The sequence below is a fragment of the Ovis canadensis genome, chromosome 12 (genome assembly GCF_042477335.2).
Source record: "Ovis canadensis isolate MfBH-ARS-UI-01 breed Bighorn chromosome 12, ARS-UI_OviCan_v2, whole genome shotgun sequence".
NCBI classification, from domain to species: domain Eukaryota; kingdom Metazoa; phylum Chordata; class Mammalia; order Artiodactyla; family Bovidae; genus Ovis; species Ovis canadensis.
Window position 1 is genome coordinate 32,259,711 of NC_091256.1, and position 14,781 is coordinate 32,274,491.

General features: G+C 40.9%; 1 protein-coding gene across 4 annotated transcripts in view; it reads left to right on the forward strand.

The window, feature by feature from the left end:
- Positions 1 to 14,781, forward strand: part of RRP15 (ribosomal RNA processing 15 homolog) — a 53,028-nt gene that overhangs the window by 7,849 nt on the left and 30,398 nt on the right. For all 4 annotated transcript variants that reach the window (XM_069544617.1, XM_069544620.1, XM_069544616.1 and 1 more), the window contains 3 exons: positions 5,432 to 5,706; positions 8,150 to 8,247; positions 10,617 to 10,815. In XM_069544617.1, coding sequence (XP_069400718.1) covers positions 5,432 to 5,706; positions 8,150 to 8,247; positions 10,617 to 10,815 — 572 coding nt within the window. The remainder of the gene's footprint in view (positions 1 to 5,431; positions 5,707 to 8,149; positions 8,248 to 10,616; positions 10,816 to 14,781) is intronic.

Genomic DNA, 14,781 nt, shown 5'->3' on the forward strand with positions numbered 1-14,781 from the left:
TGCTTTTCCTGTTTTAATCTCATTTAATCATCATAACAACCTAGTGAGGTAGGTACTGTTTTTGTTCCCAGCTTCCCAGAAGCTGAGACACAGAGCGGTTAAGTAACTTGCCCAAGATTATGCTAGTAGGAAGTAATGGAAATGGGGCATAGCTCCACGTCTGCTTATTTTATGTTCTGAGTGCTTAACCCCTGTGCTGTAACAGGTCATCTAAAGCTTCCCATTCAGCACCTCATATGTCCTGTAGATTCCAGCCACCAAAGTTGTTTGTTCTTTGTTCCTGTCTGCTCTGCAGCCATATTATGTATGTCTTGAAGGGTATGGGGGTGGACCAGGGCGGGGAGGGGTGTAATTGACATGTAAACATTTCTTATGGGCTAGGCACTCTTTTAAGAAAACAGTTAATTATCATAAAACCCAATGAAGTAGGTACTGTTTTATTGCCATTTTTACAGACGAGGAAACTAAGGTTGAAAAGGTAAAAACCTTCAGAAAAGTCACGTAGGTTTGTGTCTGGAGTTAAGATTGAATCAGGCAGCCTGAGTTCTATGTCTTTACTCTTTAATCACTACTAACTGATCTCAAATTTTTATAAGTTCTGTTTGATTTAAAGTAAACTCTAAAGGTGTGAAATAGATGGGGAAACAGTGGAAACAGTGTCAGACTTTATTTTGGGGGGCTCCAAAATCACTGCAGATGGTGATTGCAGCCATGAAATTAAAAGATGCTTACTCCTTGGAAGGAAAGTTAGGACCAACCTAGATAGCATATTGAAAAGCAGAGACATTACTTTGCCAGCAAAGGTCCGTCAAGTCAAGGCTGTGGTTTTTCCAGTAGTCATGTATAGATGTGAGAGTTGGACTGTAAGAAAGCTGAGTGCCGTAGAATTGATGCTTTTGAACTGTGGTGTTGGAGAAGACTCTTGAGAGTCCCTTGGACTGCAAGGAGATCCAACCAGTCCATCCTAAAGGAGATCAGTCCTGGCTGTTCATTGAAAGGACTGATGCTAAAGCTGAAACTCCAATACTTTGGCCACCTCATGTGAAGAGTTGACTCATTGGAAAAGACCCTGATGCTGGGAGGTATTTGGGGGCAGGAGAAGGGGACGACAGAGGATGAGATGGCTGGATGGCATCACTGACTCGATGGACATGAGTTTGAGTGAACTCCGGGAGTTGGTGATGGACAGGGAGGCCTGGCACGCTGCGATTCATGGGGTCTCAGATAGTTGGACACGACTGAGCGACTGAACTGAACTGAAGATCAAGGTTAAGCAGTGTCCTTAGTGCTCCCAGATGATACTTGTATTTTAAAAGACAAACCTTCTTAATCCAGTAGAGAAACTTTCTTAAAAGGAGGGATCTGAGGTAAGTGGGAGGTGAAAATAGCAGTAGCAGTTTGGCCGCTTACTGGAAGTACACACCTATAGTGCAGAACCTGGGGCTTGATGTATGTTTTTTTCTTGGATGATAAATCAGACCGGCTTATTTATATAAACTAACCAGCTTTTCACACCCAGTTCTTACTGTTCAGTCTCCACAGCTCCAGTTTCAGCCTATGTGAACTTCTTTATATTTTATAGATATCTGGTGGCTCAGACGGTAAAGCATCTGTCTACAATGCGCGAGGCCTGGGTTCGATCCCTGGGTTGGGAAGAGCCCCTGGAGAAGGAAATGGCAATCCACTCCAGTACCCTTGCCTGGAAAATCCCATGGACAGAGGAGCCTGGTAGGCTACAGTCCATGGGGTCGCAAAGAGTCGGACACGATTGAGCCACTTCACTTCACTTCCCTTCTTCAACATCCCCATGCATTTTGCGCATGCTGGTTTCTTCTGCCTGGACTGTTGTAGTGATGATTACAGTAGTAATTTTAATTTTAATTCAGGGCATTGACTCAAATCTAGAACGTTTCGGTTCTCGATTCAGTGATCTTGCCCGTGCCTCTTTCGGTTGGCCTCATTGTAGAATCTTACTTCTTTGGCTTTTTCCTTCTCTTGTCATTCAGGCTCGCTCTTTACCTTTAAGAAATAACTTGAAATCATCTTTGTAAAAGAAACCCCTAAACCTTTTTCTTCGTTGTTTTTCTATTAGAAGAACGCTTACAAATTTTAAACCAAAATTTTCTATTGGTGTTAACTGATTTATGTATCCTACTAAATATTTTACTTCTTCAAGGGGAAAATCTAGATTTTTCATTTTCTCCTTCCTTCGTCTTCATTCATATTGAAGGACTGTGAGTTTTTAAAAAAACTTTATCCCAGTCCCAGAGGGTAAGGAAAATAACTCACTTTTCTGCCAGCAGCTCACGTATCTGGGATGAGGGACAGATGGCAAGTTTGAAAGGCTGGTGGAAGTTTGGGGAAAGTGCAGCAAGAGATGGAGAGAGGCCTCTGCCTACCTGGTTACCTCAGAAGTCTAACTTTGCCCTCCCCAATGTGGTGGCCACTAGTCATGCTGAAGGAATTAAAACTTCATCAAGTTAAAAAAAAATTCAGTGACTTCATTGTACTAGCCACATGGGAAGGACCCACTAGGCTCTTGTGGTTGGTGGGCAGCTCTGATAAGAGAACATTTCCATAAACGCAGAAAGTTCTGTTGGAACCATTAGTTATTACTTCCAGTAAGCATTCTTTGTCGCTCTTCCTTAATTTCCAGGTTTTTAAAATAGAATGCAAAATTAGAGTTAATGTTTAAAATAACACAGAGAACTTCAAAGGAGTTTTTTGCTTATCTGGGGCCCTTAGATCCCTGGGTTACACCCACTTCTGTTGGATATCAGTTTGTGGTAAATTCAAAAAAATCTCTTCTTCATTGGCCACAGTAAAATTTTAAGGGCCAGTTCTATTTTCTGACTTGTGTAGTGATTCGCTTTGGTATTCCAGAAGAAAACTTTGTTTTGTAATATGCTAGCTGACCTCATAACATTGACGTATTTAAATTTATTTCTAGAAAATGCCATCATTCCCATTGGTCATGAATGCATGACTGAAAACTTCTGAGTTAGGGCCTCTTAAAAATATAATAAAAAGCCATGACTGCAGCAAATTCTTCTGGAATTATTTTTTTTTAATTGGAGTAAGTGCAGGTTGTATGAAATGGTGTTATAAAACTTTCTGAATTTATTGTGTCCGTAGCATGCATGTTGTTGTAGTCAAGCTGGCTAAGAAACACACCAAAGAAAAATAGCCCAGGTTTAGAAATGGAGAACTGCAGTGGCTTATACAACCAGAAAGTCTTGGGCTGCCTGTGTAGGTGACTGTGTGAAATTCACTGCAGTTTGTGTGTGACTTCATTAGGACACAACACTAGGTGTCAGTGTTGCCGTTTTGACATTTTTTACCAGGAACTAGTAAAGACCTCTGCTTCTGATCACTCAGAGGTTCTTCATTGACACAAACCACTGTGCCTCTTTACATTTAGATGACTGTGTACCTAGAAGAAGTACTTTTCAAAGAATTGTTTATTTTGTTGTTAGTACCTCTCCAGTGCTGCTGGCTCTGAGGAATAAACATAGTCTGTATTAACATACATGTTTTTCACTTAACTACATTCTCCAGACTCTGTTTCTCAATGTACTTTCCAGGGGACGCTGGTCCTAGGAGATGCTTCTGGGCTCTGGAATCTGGTATATAGTAGACACACAGATTTTTATTGAATGGTAGTGCTTTCAGCTTTTGTTTGGCAAAATTTGTATACTTACTCTTATATTGCAGGCAGTGAGCGTTTTTATATCACCTAAATCTGCATGTCACATCCTTGTCACGTTCTCAGATTTAAATTTGCCAGGCATACAGGATACAGTGGAGGCTTCAAATTATGTGTCAAATTAAGTTCTCTTTCAAAATTTTTTTTTTATTAAATACGCAATACATTAGGACAGTAGAATTATTAATGATTCCTGCTTCTTTATCATTTCCTTTAATTTTTTGATACCATTAACATAGTTTATGTAAGATCATGCCTTTTTAAAGTATTATTTTGCTCTGTTTAATTTTATGTATTGTTCTGTTACCTTTTGAAGATACTTCATTCTTACTCCTATGCTTGAGACTCGTTTTATATATGTAGTTTATGAAATCAGTTTATGATTTGTTTTATATATTTTCATTTGCCATTTTCTAATATGCTGCAAATATTTGTTTTTGAAATGTATTAAATACTTAGTTTTCCTCCCTTTTGTTTCATGAGTTCTCAGCAATCAAAGAAGCAAAGATATTAGGCAAATGTAATACCAAAAAGCAAGTGTAGTGATGACTAGCTAAGTCAAGTCTTTTCAGCAGTTCTGTCTTAATTCATGACTTCAAGTCAAGAGGTTAGGGAGGATCACTCAGAGTGGAAGAGCTGACTGTACGGTCAGTTCCATTCTCTTTGATCGTAGCCATGAGCTAATATAAAACTACTTTTGAAGTACTTCCTAATTTAGTTCCACAGGTTTTTGAAGAGCAAAGCAGAAGCTCTTCAGAAGGCTTGGGATCATATAGTTGCACACAGATTTCACTGGCACTTGTGTTCTTGTTGCTAAACTACAGTGAGATTCAGAATTTGAGACAGACTGCAAAACTTAAAGTACCCAGGGGTTCCCAGCAAGTTGGTTTTCAAGCGAGGCCACCAACTGGATCGTGTTCTGGCCACTCCTCTGATCTCAGCCGTTTGAATCTTACAGATTACATAGTTTCATGTGTATGCTTCTTTAGGTGGTTCTGAGTGGTTCTGCATGGTACAACTCCACAGTGTACAAATTTGGATCCTTCACTCAAAACTTTCGGCCATCCAGCAGTGCAGTCAAATTTTGGGCACATATCACTTCATTAGATTATTTTTTCAAAAATGTTGCAACCCATTAATAAACCCAGTTTATTAATGTTATAGGCAGATTCTATAAAAGGAAACAAGTGTTTAGATTTTTCCGTACCAGGATTCAGGATTTTAAACATCTGGGCCAAAGCCCTCAGAGAACTTACTGTGACTTCTATGTGCTGTGGAATACTATTCCATTTTCTTGACAGGTTAAAGTGTTTTGTTGTTACTTGTTTTTAAAATAATATTTGTTAGTCTCTTCAAGTAGTGTAATAACACAATTAAAAGCCTGTGGGTTTGAGCACACCCTGCAGCAGCCCCATGGCAGCATCTGTCACCGTTGACCACAGGATGCCCTGAGGCTGATGGATTGACTTCCACTCCCTGGGTCCTGGGTGCTGATGCTGTGGCGCCCTCCCCTGTCCACATGGCCGGGCCAGGTCTTTGCGGGTGGGTGACGGTAGGATGGAGGGTCCTGCCATTCTCCACTATCACGGCAGCTGTGGGACTTAGGGAAATAAGAATGGAGACAGATGGAGAGCCATTAGCCTTAGGAAGGCCCCTGGGGGGTCTCACCACGGCCTTGCCAAACTCTGCCTCCAGTATTAAAGTTTAGTTTGTTTCTCCTGTTAGGTTCTCTAGGAAGCTGTGCCTTGGAAAAAGATCACTTTTCCTCTGGTGATGAAGCAGGAGAAGCTGACAGCGAAGGTGAAGCTGAACCCCGCGAGGATGACAATGCCAGTGCTGCAGAGGCCAGTGTGGGGACTAATGCGGGCTGGGCAGATGCCATGGCCAGAGTCCTGAACAAGAAGATTCCTGAAAGCAAGCCCAGCATCCTGGCCAGAAACAAAGAGCTGGAAAAGGAAAAGGAAAAGTTGAAACAAGAGAGACTAGAGAAAAGAAAACAGGTGTGTCCTACCAGTTGTTATGTACATTGGGTGTCAAGGCTAGTTCTCATTGCTACCAGATTGCTCCTTTCAGTGTTTGTCCAGTTAGCATTCCAGTTCCTAACTTGTGTTTTATCTGTGAGTGGATAACCAAGGTTGCGTTCAGAAACCTAGTCTGAATCGTTCTCTTGAGCATGTTTTTTATTCGTCTAAACAAAATAATAAAAATGTGAACTCCAAGGAAATGTGTCCTTTTAAAAGTCAAGTACTTATACCTGTGCCAGTGACTCCTGGGTTTGAATATCTTATTCAACTTACCTGTTCAGATGCTGACTTTATTAATAAAGTTAACTCTGAACTAATAGAATCATGTTAGTTACTTTTAGCTTAAAATCTATTTTATGATATAAATCTGTGATGATGTCATTGACAGGGTTGGTTGCAGTTCTGAAAACAAACTATTTTACTGATGGATAGAGTTCATTATATCTTTTGTTAAACCACTGATGGAAGAAGCTAGACTGGTGCTGTCTGCTAATGAAAGGCCAGAAGTTGGACTTTTAAGTTTGCTGTTGTGTATTACAAAGATAAACAGAAATAAATGAACAGTAGGACAATAATATGTCTAAACTATTTGAATACTATGTCTAAACTATTTGGCTGCTGAAATAGATACTATTTTTTAATGAAAGAAAAATAACTTTCTACAGTCATACTGACAATATAAGAGTACTCATTTCAAAGACATACTTTATACGTAAAAAGGAGAGAAAACTTAAGTTTCAGGTGGCATTTGTTTGCTTTTAAGTTCACCATCCGCTTATCTTGTTTCAAGATGAATGTTTTCTTTGTTCCTAATACTGGGTGCCCTCTGTTGGAGGCTGTATAAAGATGGAACTTTTCAAGTACTGCCCTTTGAAACAGAACATACTCTATTACTAATTCAATATTCTCATTGTACTTTATTTAAGATCAGCTTTGTCTCTGAGTCTTACTGATAGCTTTTCAACTTAAAATTTGAACCTTGGTTTTTCTTTTTTTTAATCTGGCAAAAGCTAGAGGAGGCTTTAAAAATATCAGAATCCTTAATTACCCCTAGTCCCAGTGTTCCAGTAAGAGAACAGCATTGTAAAGCCAACAGAAAGAAATTCCTAACTCTGCTCTAGACCAAAGCTTTGAGTGCTGGAGCTGATGCTGTCCACATAATGCATGAAAGCACGTGTGTTGATACCAGCAACACGACACAGCAGCCACAGATGCTCGAGTATATTATTTCTGGGTAGAGTCTGTGTAAATTGTGTTTGTTTCTTAATGTTAAGTATTATTGGTTTCCAGAATATTGGCTACCTATTTCTAATTATAGGTAAAGAAATACATTTCAGAGTTAAAAAATACCTAGGGATCATGCATGCCTATTATCCCCTCGGTACAAAAGATAATTAAGGATTGACTGTTTTAAACTTAAAAGTAAGATTTTTTATTTCTGGTGTAATCTGACAATGAATTTCATTATAGTTAAAATATCCGATTTGGGGAAGAATCTGTTCTTTAAAAAGGCTTCAGAGTATAGCAAGAGCAAAGATTTGATTTTACCGTGAACAGATGTTTTCGTTAATACAAAGTGAGAGATCAGATGAATGAAGAAAAGGAAAAGATAAAAGGAGACTTTTCCCACTGGTTCTTCCTGATTTTGATGTTTATTACCAGCTTCTTGATAATTAGTTCATCATATTCAGTTTATTTGATGTTTGGTGATACATTGACCTGAGCAGGGGACCTGGAGAAGCAAGTGTGCCAAATCAAGGACCTGAGATCAGGAAACCCCCTGAGAACAGTTTTGAGTGAGATGATGTTGTCTGTGGGATATTCTTATTTCCTAATCTGTTTCTGTATCTGCATTATCTTAGAGAGTTAGCTTGCTCTAGTTTGTGACTGATAAGCCATGTATGGCAAGGACAGCGGTCAGATGTGCCATAAGAGGAAAGAGGAACAGTCATTGTTTAAATAGGCTCTATCTATTATAGCGCTAGTAATAATTCTGGCCACTGGGGAAGTCAGGTTCTAAAAATAAAGAGAAGCGGTGCTTAAACTCCTGGTTACGGAAGAGGGTGGTTTGGCGTCTTGCTAATGCTGCCCTGTGAGGCTTCTGGCAATGGCAGGCTGGGCACGGGGCTCCCTCACCCCCAGCCTGGCCCTCCTGGCCCCGCACACTGGCGGTGCTCCAGGCCCCTGCTGTCGGAGAGCCTGCCGGCTGCTCACTTGGTGCCTCTCACATGACATGCTGAGTGCTAACCGCAGGCTCCCGGAGCCTGACCCCTGAAAGGGTGGGTTTCTGAAAGGCCCTGTGACAAACTAAAGCTCGAATGATTTATTACCTTTGTCCTTTCACAGAGTATCATATCAAAGTGTGCTGCACTTTCAAAAATGCCTAATATTCTCTCACATAACACTATTTATAACACAGCTTGATAAGAAGCGGGAATGGGAAATGATGTGCAGAGTAAAGCCAGATGTTGTCAAAGACAAAGAAACGGAGAGAAATCTTCAGAGAATTGCTACGAGGTAAGACAGTGTTCTTGCCCTGTAAAAGCTAAGTGCACTGAAGCTTTGTAGTGATCCATTTCTGATGAGGTTTGGTTCTTAAGCTCTGCCTGATCAGAGCCAAGTGATTTATATCTCAGCCTGCCTACCTAATACTGGATTCAGCCACAGATTTTGGCGGCCTCATGAGGCAAGAGTCTAATGGGCTAAGTGTGTATTTGGTGTGAACCTGTTTTGGATCATCTTGTGTTTTATGGTCACGAGAACATTATCATCAGACCTCTACCTGCGTTTCTCTTAGGATGCTTATCTAAATTTATGGCATGAGGCGATTGTTTTTGTTATCTTGCACTATACTTATGACTAACAGATTACACATTATCGCAGCTTCATGCTGTCCTTTCACTCAGCATTTTTTTTTTTAATAGTGACACCAACATTTAGTTGATGGCCATCTGTGCCCAGAGATGAATAGAATCTGGAGGCTGCTGCATGGTCCTTGCCCACTTATCTGGGGGTGGGGGGGCGGGTTTCTGGTCTCTTTGGGAGTAAAGGTGTGTCCTGTGTGTTGGGAACATCTGATGGGAGACTGTGTATGGAGTTGAGGACGGGTCCATGAAGGAGGTAGCAGTTGGATTACCATTTAAAGCATACAACAGTTACATTCAGTGAAATCCCTTTTAACTTCCTAGCTGCCTACAGCAATCCATCTGGGTATTGGATGGTGAGCCAGTGAGGCCGGATGGGTGAGGGAGTGAGAGCAGAGCAAGACTGCTAACTGATCCCAGCACTGACTTACTAGCTGGGTGTCCCTGGGCAGTTACTTAATTTCCTTCTGTCTCAGTTTATTTATCCGTGGAAACAAGTGAGAACGTTATACCTATGCTATAGGATTTCTCTGAGAATTAAATGAATTAATACCCACGCAGAGCTGAGAAGAGTACAGGATTGGTGCCAGAGAGTAAGTGCCCCTTATATTTTATACCCTGGGCATCTCCCTCTCGGCACCGTGGTCCCAGCCCTGCTGTGAAGCGTATGGAATTTTACCCATCTTATAAACAAATAAGCTAGGTTGGTAAGGTTTCTTGGATTCTGGCAGAGGACTTGTAGGTCAGAGACAAAGGACTGTTACTCACAGCTGAAGCCGTAGCCAGAGCTTCACATTCCCACCGGTTCCCTGTGTCCCTGGGGGCGGCACAGGTGCCCTCGACAGATGCCTGTGCGTGCGGTGGTTTGTGTTACAGGAGAGGAACTCTGTATCTGGGGATCCGTTGCTTTTATGGGGAACGGTAACAAGCCTGCTCTTTGTCTGGGGGGAGACATTACCTCATCTCTCAAGGTTGCACACCGCAGACACAACCCTGAGAAACGGGCTGGTAAAGAGCAGGCGTTGTGCTCTTCAGAACCCAGCAAGAACGTGCAGGGATGCTCAGCACCTGTGGCGGATTGCCTGCACTGATGATGATTATAGCAGGAACATGAAGAGATGAGAGGAGTTTAGAGCTGGAAGGGGTGTCGATGGCATAAAGCAGTGCTGGCCAGTAGAAATCGACTAGAAATCCAGTGTGAGCCACATGTGCAACTTAAAATTTTCTGAGCGCCTCCTTGATAAAAGAAAAAATGAAATGAAAGTCAATGATAAATTTTAACTCAATATATTCAAATTATTTCAACATGTAATAAATACAAAACAAGTATTAATGAAATTAAATTTTTTTTTTCTCATGCTAACTATCTTTAAAATCTAGTGTGCAGTTTAAACTTGGAGCACACTGCAACATTGTTCTGGCCGTATGTCATGTGTTCACCTGTTACCTGTAGCCTGTGACTACTATAATGGACACTACAAGTCTTAATGTTCAGAATTTCAATGAGTTTAACTTCAGAACAAAGTACTCCAAATAAACTTTAAAAAAAATTAGTTTTATATCATAAGACCTGCAGATAAGGTAGCTGAATACTTTCTAAGCTTCTTGAGTATTATTTTTGCCATTTACAGGTAAAATCAAGATCCAGGAGATCTTTCTAGCCTCAGATAATCAGATAGCTAACTGTAAAGCCTGTGCTTATCCCATTGACACGTAAAGTCTTCAGCCATTATGTGATTAGATTTTGAGAAGTATCAGTTCAGAAGTTGATTTACAAAGATTGAAGCTGAGAAAAACCACAGATCAACTCACATGTATTTATTCTCTAGTCAGATACTTATATTCAGTTTCATTGAAATGTACGTTCACTTTTCAGATTTATTCCGTGCTTTTCACTTGAGCGCATATTAGATGATTGCCTCTTTTCTGAGCAGTGAAAATAGATTGCGCTTGTCCTCAAGAGTTTGTGTTCTAGTGTAATTGTTATTTAATGACATTATCCTGGTCATTTGTGTTCCATAGGGGTGTGGTGCAGTTATTTAATGCCGTTCAAAAGCATCAGAAGAATGTAGATGAAAAGGTTAAAGAAGCTGGAGGCTCTATTAGAAAACGAGCTAAGCTGATATCCTCGGTTTCCAAGAAGGACTTCATCAGTGTTCTGAGAGGGATGGACGGAAGTGCAAGTGAGAATTCTGCTGGGAAGAACTTGAAAGCCAAACAGGTAAGACTTTTACACAGGATTCAGCACATCAGATAGATGTCAACTCTAAAGAGTTTGGCGGTTGAAAAGCGTACTATACCCGCGTGCCACTCCAAGACGCGACGCAGCCAAATTAAAAAAAGCATACTATAGAATTAATATTTTTTCTTTTCAGATGTTATTAAGATTTCCACATGCCCACAGCCTACTTTAACTCCGTATTCTTATGTTTCATGATGACTTACTTACTCAGTGTGGAAGTTGCCAGTTACAGATGCCAGGGCCTTGCTGTTAAAACTTAGGAACTGGTAGATTTAGGTAAATTTTTTAGAGATAGGACGGTCTTCTATCTGAAATCCTGTGTTTTGTGCATTTTGTAGAATAGAAGGCCAAGTGAGGGATACAGCTTCAATTGAGACTGTTAACCCACAGTGGTAATTGACATGGTGCATAATTTCTAAAATGAAGAATTGGAGCTTTAGGAAGTATGATGAAAACTCATCCTTGTGCTGAGGCAGCTTTGGTGATACTCGGCTGGTTGGGAGATAAAGAACCTAAATGCTTTTCATGATCCTTTGCATGCAGCTCCGCTTCTCCAGCCCTCTGACCTATGAATCCCAATAGCTTTCTTTTTACTGTACCAAGTGAAAGGTTCTGAAATGTGCTTTACTCTCAAAAGGGCTTATTTACTTTTTAAATTAAAGCAAAGTATATAGTTGTATTTGAAGGCTTGTTTTCTGTTGCCAACAAAGAGAACTTCAGTCAGGAAACTAGAGTTTCTATCATAAGTTTTTGTTTGTATTTTGGGAAAACAGTAGAAACTCTGGCAAGAAGAGCATTTAGGAATTTCATGCTCTTCTAGAGTTGAAGTATTCTTCAAGTTTCTTGATTAAGTTGCCATTTTATCTCATTTTGACAAAAGTTTTCTAAGCTGTTTGAATTTGATCTATCTTTTGAATATCAGAAGGACTCACATTTTGCATATTTATGTCAGTGTGCTCACTAGTGCTGCCTTTTAAAGTTTGTCAGAAGTAATTATGAAGACATGAATGCTATGATTGGGCATTTACACTTTTAAGTTAAAAAGTCTTAACAGACTGTCCTCACTCATGATAAGAGTGTTTTACTGTAAGAATCGGAGAAAGATCGAGCAGCATTGAATGAGAAAGAGCTGATGGAAAAGGAAAAAGGTTTTTATTTCCCCCTTTTCCTTGTTGGTTTCAAAATAACTTTTAATAGAAGCATTTGTTTTTGCTTTGGGATTAATTTTTTCATGAGTTATGAAAATATATGAAGGGTTCTTTTCAGTGGCATCATTGTATTTTCTTTGTTACCATTTGCTTTTTTGCCGCTGACCTTCGACTTTTCCTACTTCAGTGATCACAGGCGTGGTAGTAATCTGCGACATGGTCAAAAACTGCTTGAGATGTTAACCAAAGTGGCTTGGCTTTAAAAATTTATTTCTAGAGCTACCTACCCCACACCAGTGATTACCCTGGCACATTTTCTTTCTTTAAAAAATGTTTGTGTTCATACATTTATAGGAAAACATTAAGTACCTATTTGTACCTGGTGCTATCCTTTTATCTTTTAAAGGTTTACAATTCAGGTGGACACGTGACCTCATGCAGAAGGCAATGGCAACCCACTCCAGTACTCTTGCCTGGAAAATCCCATGGGTGGAGGAGCCTGGTAGGCTGCAGTCCATTGGGTCACTAAGAGTCGGACACGACTGAGCAACTTCACTTTCACTTTTCACTTTCACTTTTCACTTTCATGCATTGGAGAAGGAAATGGCAACCCACTCCAGTGTTCTTGCCTGGAGAATCCCAGGGACAGTAGAGCCTGGTGGGCTGCCGTCTGTGGGGTTGCACAGAGTTGGACACGACTGAAGCGACTTAGCAGCAGCAGCACGACCTCAAGGAAATAAGTAAATAAGATTAGCATGACAACATAGAGATTCTAAACTGGTCCGTTTAGACTGTTTGTCATTGCCAGTTACACTGAGTACAATAGCTGTAATTAAGTGGCTGTCCGTATTTGTGGGGAGAATTTCAAAGTAGCCAATATTCATTTAGGACATAAGAACAGTTTAGTCTGTGTCTAGTGGAAGTAGGTGGACTTTCAGGGCAACTGAAGAGGAGGAGGGAAGGCCAAAGTGGAAATAGATTTGGTGTGCCAGTGAGTCAGACATTAATGAACTGGATAAAGGAGGATATTGATTAAGTAGAGAATAAGATTTCCCTTTCCCTAGCACCCTTAATGCCACACATTTCCCTAATAGCCTCTCCTCCTCTCCTCATACAATCTTGACAGAAGAGCATTTATGGAAGCTGCTCATTGTCCCTCTCTGGGTGTATTCAGAACACAGGCTTTTAATCTCATCTTCCTAATATTGTGCAATCTTTAGAGTCCATTCACCTACAGACTGGATTCACTGGCAGGTATCTTCCCAGATACCAGTCTCGATTATATCTTGAACTCCTTTACCTGGTTACACCGGTTATTTATGGTTGTGACGTTATAAAGTTCAGAAGTGAAAAGGAGCCAGCAGTGTTACATTAAGCGAAGCTGGGTAGAGTTATAATAATGTAACAGAGAGTGGATCTGTTAGTCAGCATACTTAAGGAGTGCTGGTGGTGGTGTGTGTGGTTTGATTGTTTGTTTTTGACTCCTTAGGCAGACTTATGATTTTGGAAACTTACTACTTTTATTTTTAAGAACCCTGTTTCAAGAATTTCCATACTCCTGCAAGCTATTAGAAACTTTGAGACATTGTGACAAATATTTTTAAACTGTGTCATGCTGCTGTTGCTGCTAAGTCGCTTCAGTCGTGTCCGACTCTGTGTGACCCCATAGATGGCAGCCCACCAGGCTCCGCCGTCCCTGGGATTCTCCAGGCAAGACCACTGAAGTGGGTTGCCATTTCCTTCTCCAATTCATGAAAGTGAAAAGTGAAAGGTAAGTTAGCGACCCCATGGACTGCAGCCTACCAGGCTCCTCCACCCATGGGATTTTCCAGGCAAGAGTACTGGAGTGGGGTGATCCTCATTTTAGCTCAGACAGTAAAGTGTCTGCCTACAATGTGGGAGACCTGGGTTCAGTCCCTGGGTCGGGAAGATCCCCTGGAGAAGGAGAGGGCAACCCACTCCAGTACTCTGGCCTGGAAAATCCCATGGACCGAGGAGCCTGGTAGGCTACAGTTCATGGGGTCGCAAAGAGTCGGACACGACTGAGCAACTTCACCTTCACCTTCATTACTGGATACATGCAGTGGGTTTCATGGTTGTTGTTGTTCACTCGCTTAGTCTTGTCTGACTCTTTGCATCCCCATGGACTGCCGCACACCAGGCTTCCCCGTCCTTCACTATCTCCCGGAGTTTGCTCAAACTCATGTCCATTGAGTTGGTGATGCTATCCAGCCATCTCATCCTCTGTCACCTCCTCCTCCTTCTGCCTTCAGTCTTTCCCAGCATCAAGGTCTTTCCCAATGAGTTGGCTCTTCACATCAGATGGCCAAAGTATTGGAGTTTCAGCTTGAGCCTCAGTCCTTCTCATGAATATTCAGGGTTGATTTCCTTTAGGATTGACTGGTTTGATCACCTTCCTGTCCAAGGGACTCTGAAAGCATCAGTTCTTCAGTGCTCAGCCTTCTTTTATGGTTTAACTCTCACAACCATGCATGACTACTGGAAAAACCATAGCTTTTAACTAGATGGACCTTTGTTGGCAAAGTGATGTTTCTGCTTTTTAATACGCTGTCTAGGTTTGTCATTGCATTTCTTGCAAAGAGCAAGCATCTTTTAATTTCGTGGCTGCAGTCATTGTCCACAGTAATTTTGGAGCTCACGAAAATGAAATCTGACATTGTTTCCATATTTTCCCCATCTGTTTGCTGTGAAATGATAAGACCAGATGCCACAATCTTATTTTTTAAAGTATATATTTTAGTTTTTTAAATTTTTAGTGAAGTATAGTTGGATTCTT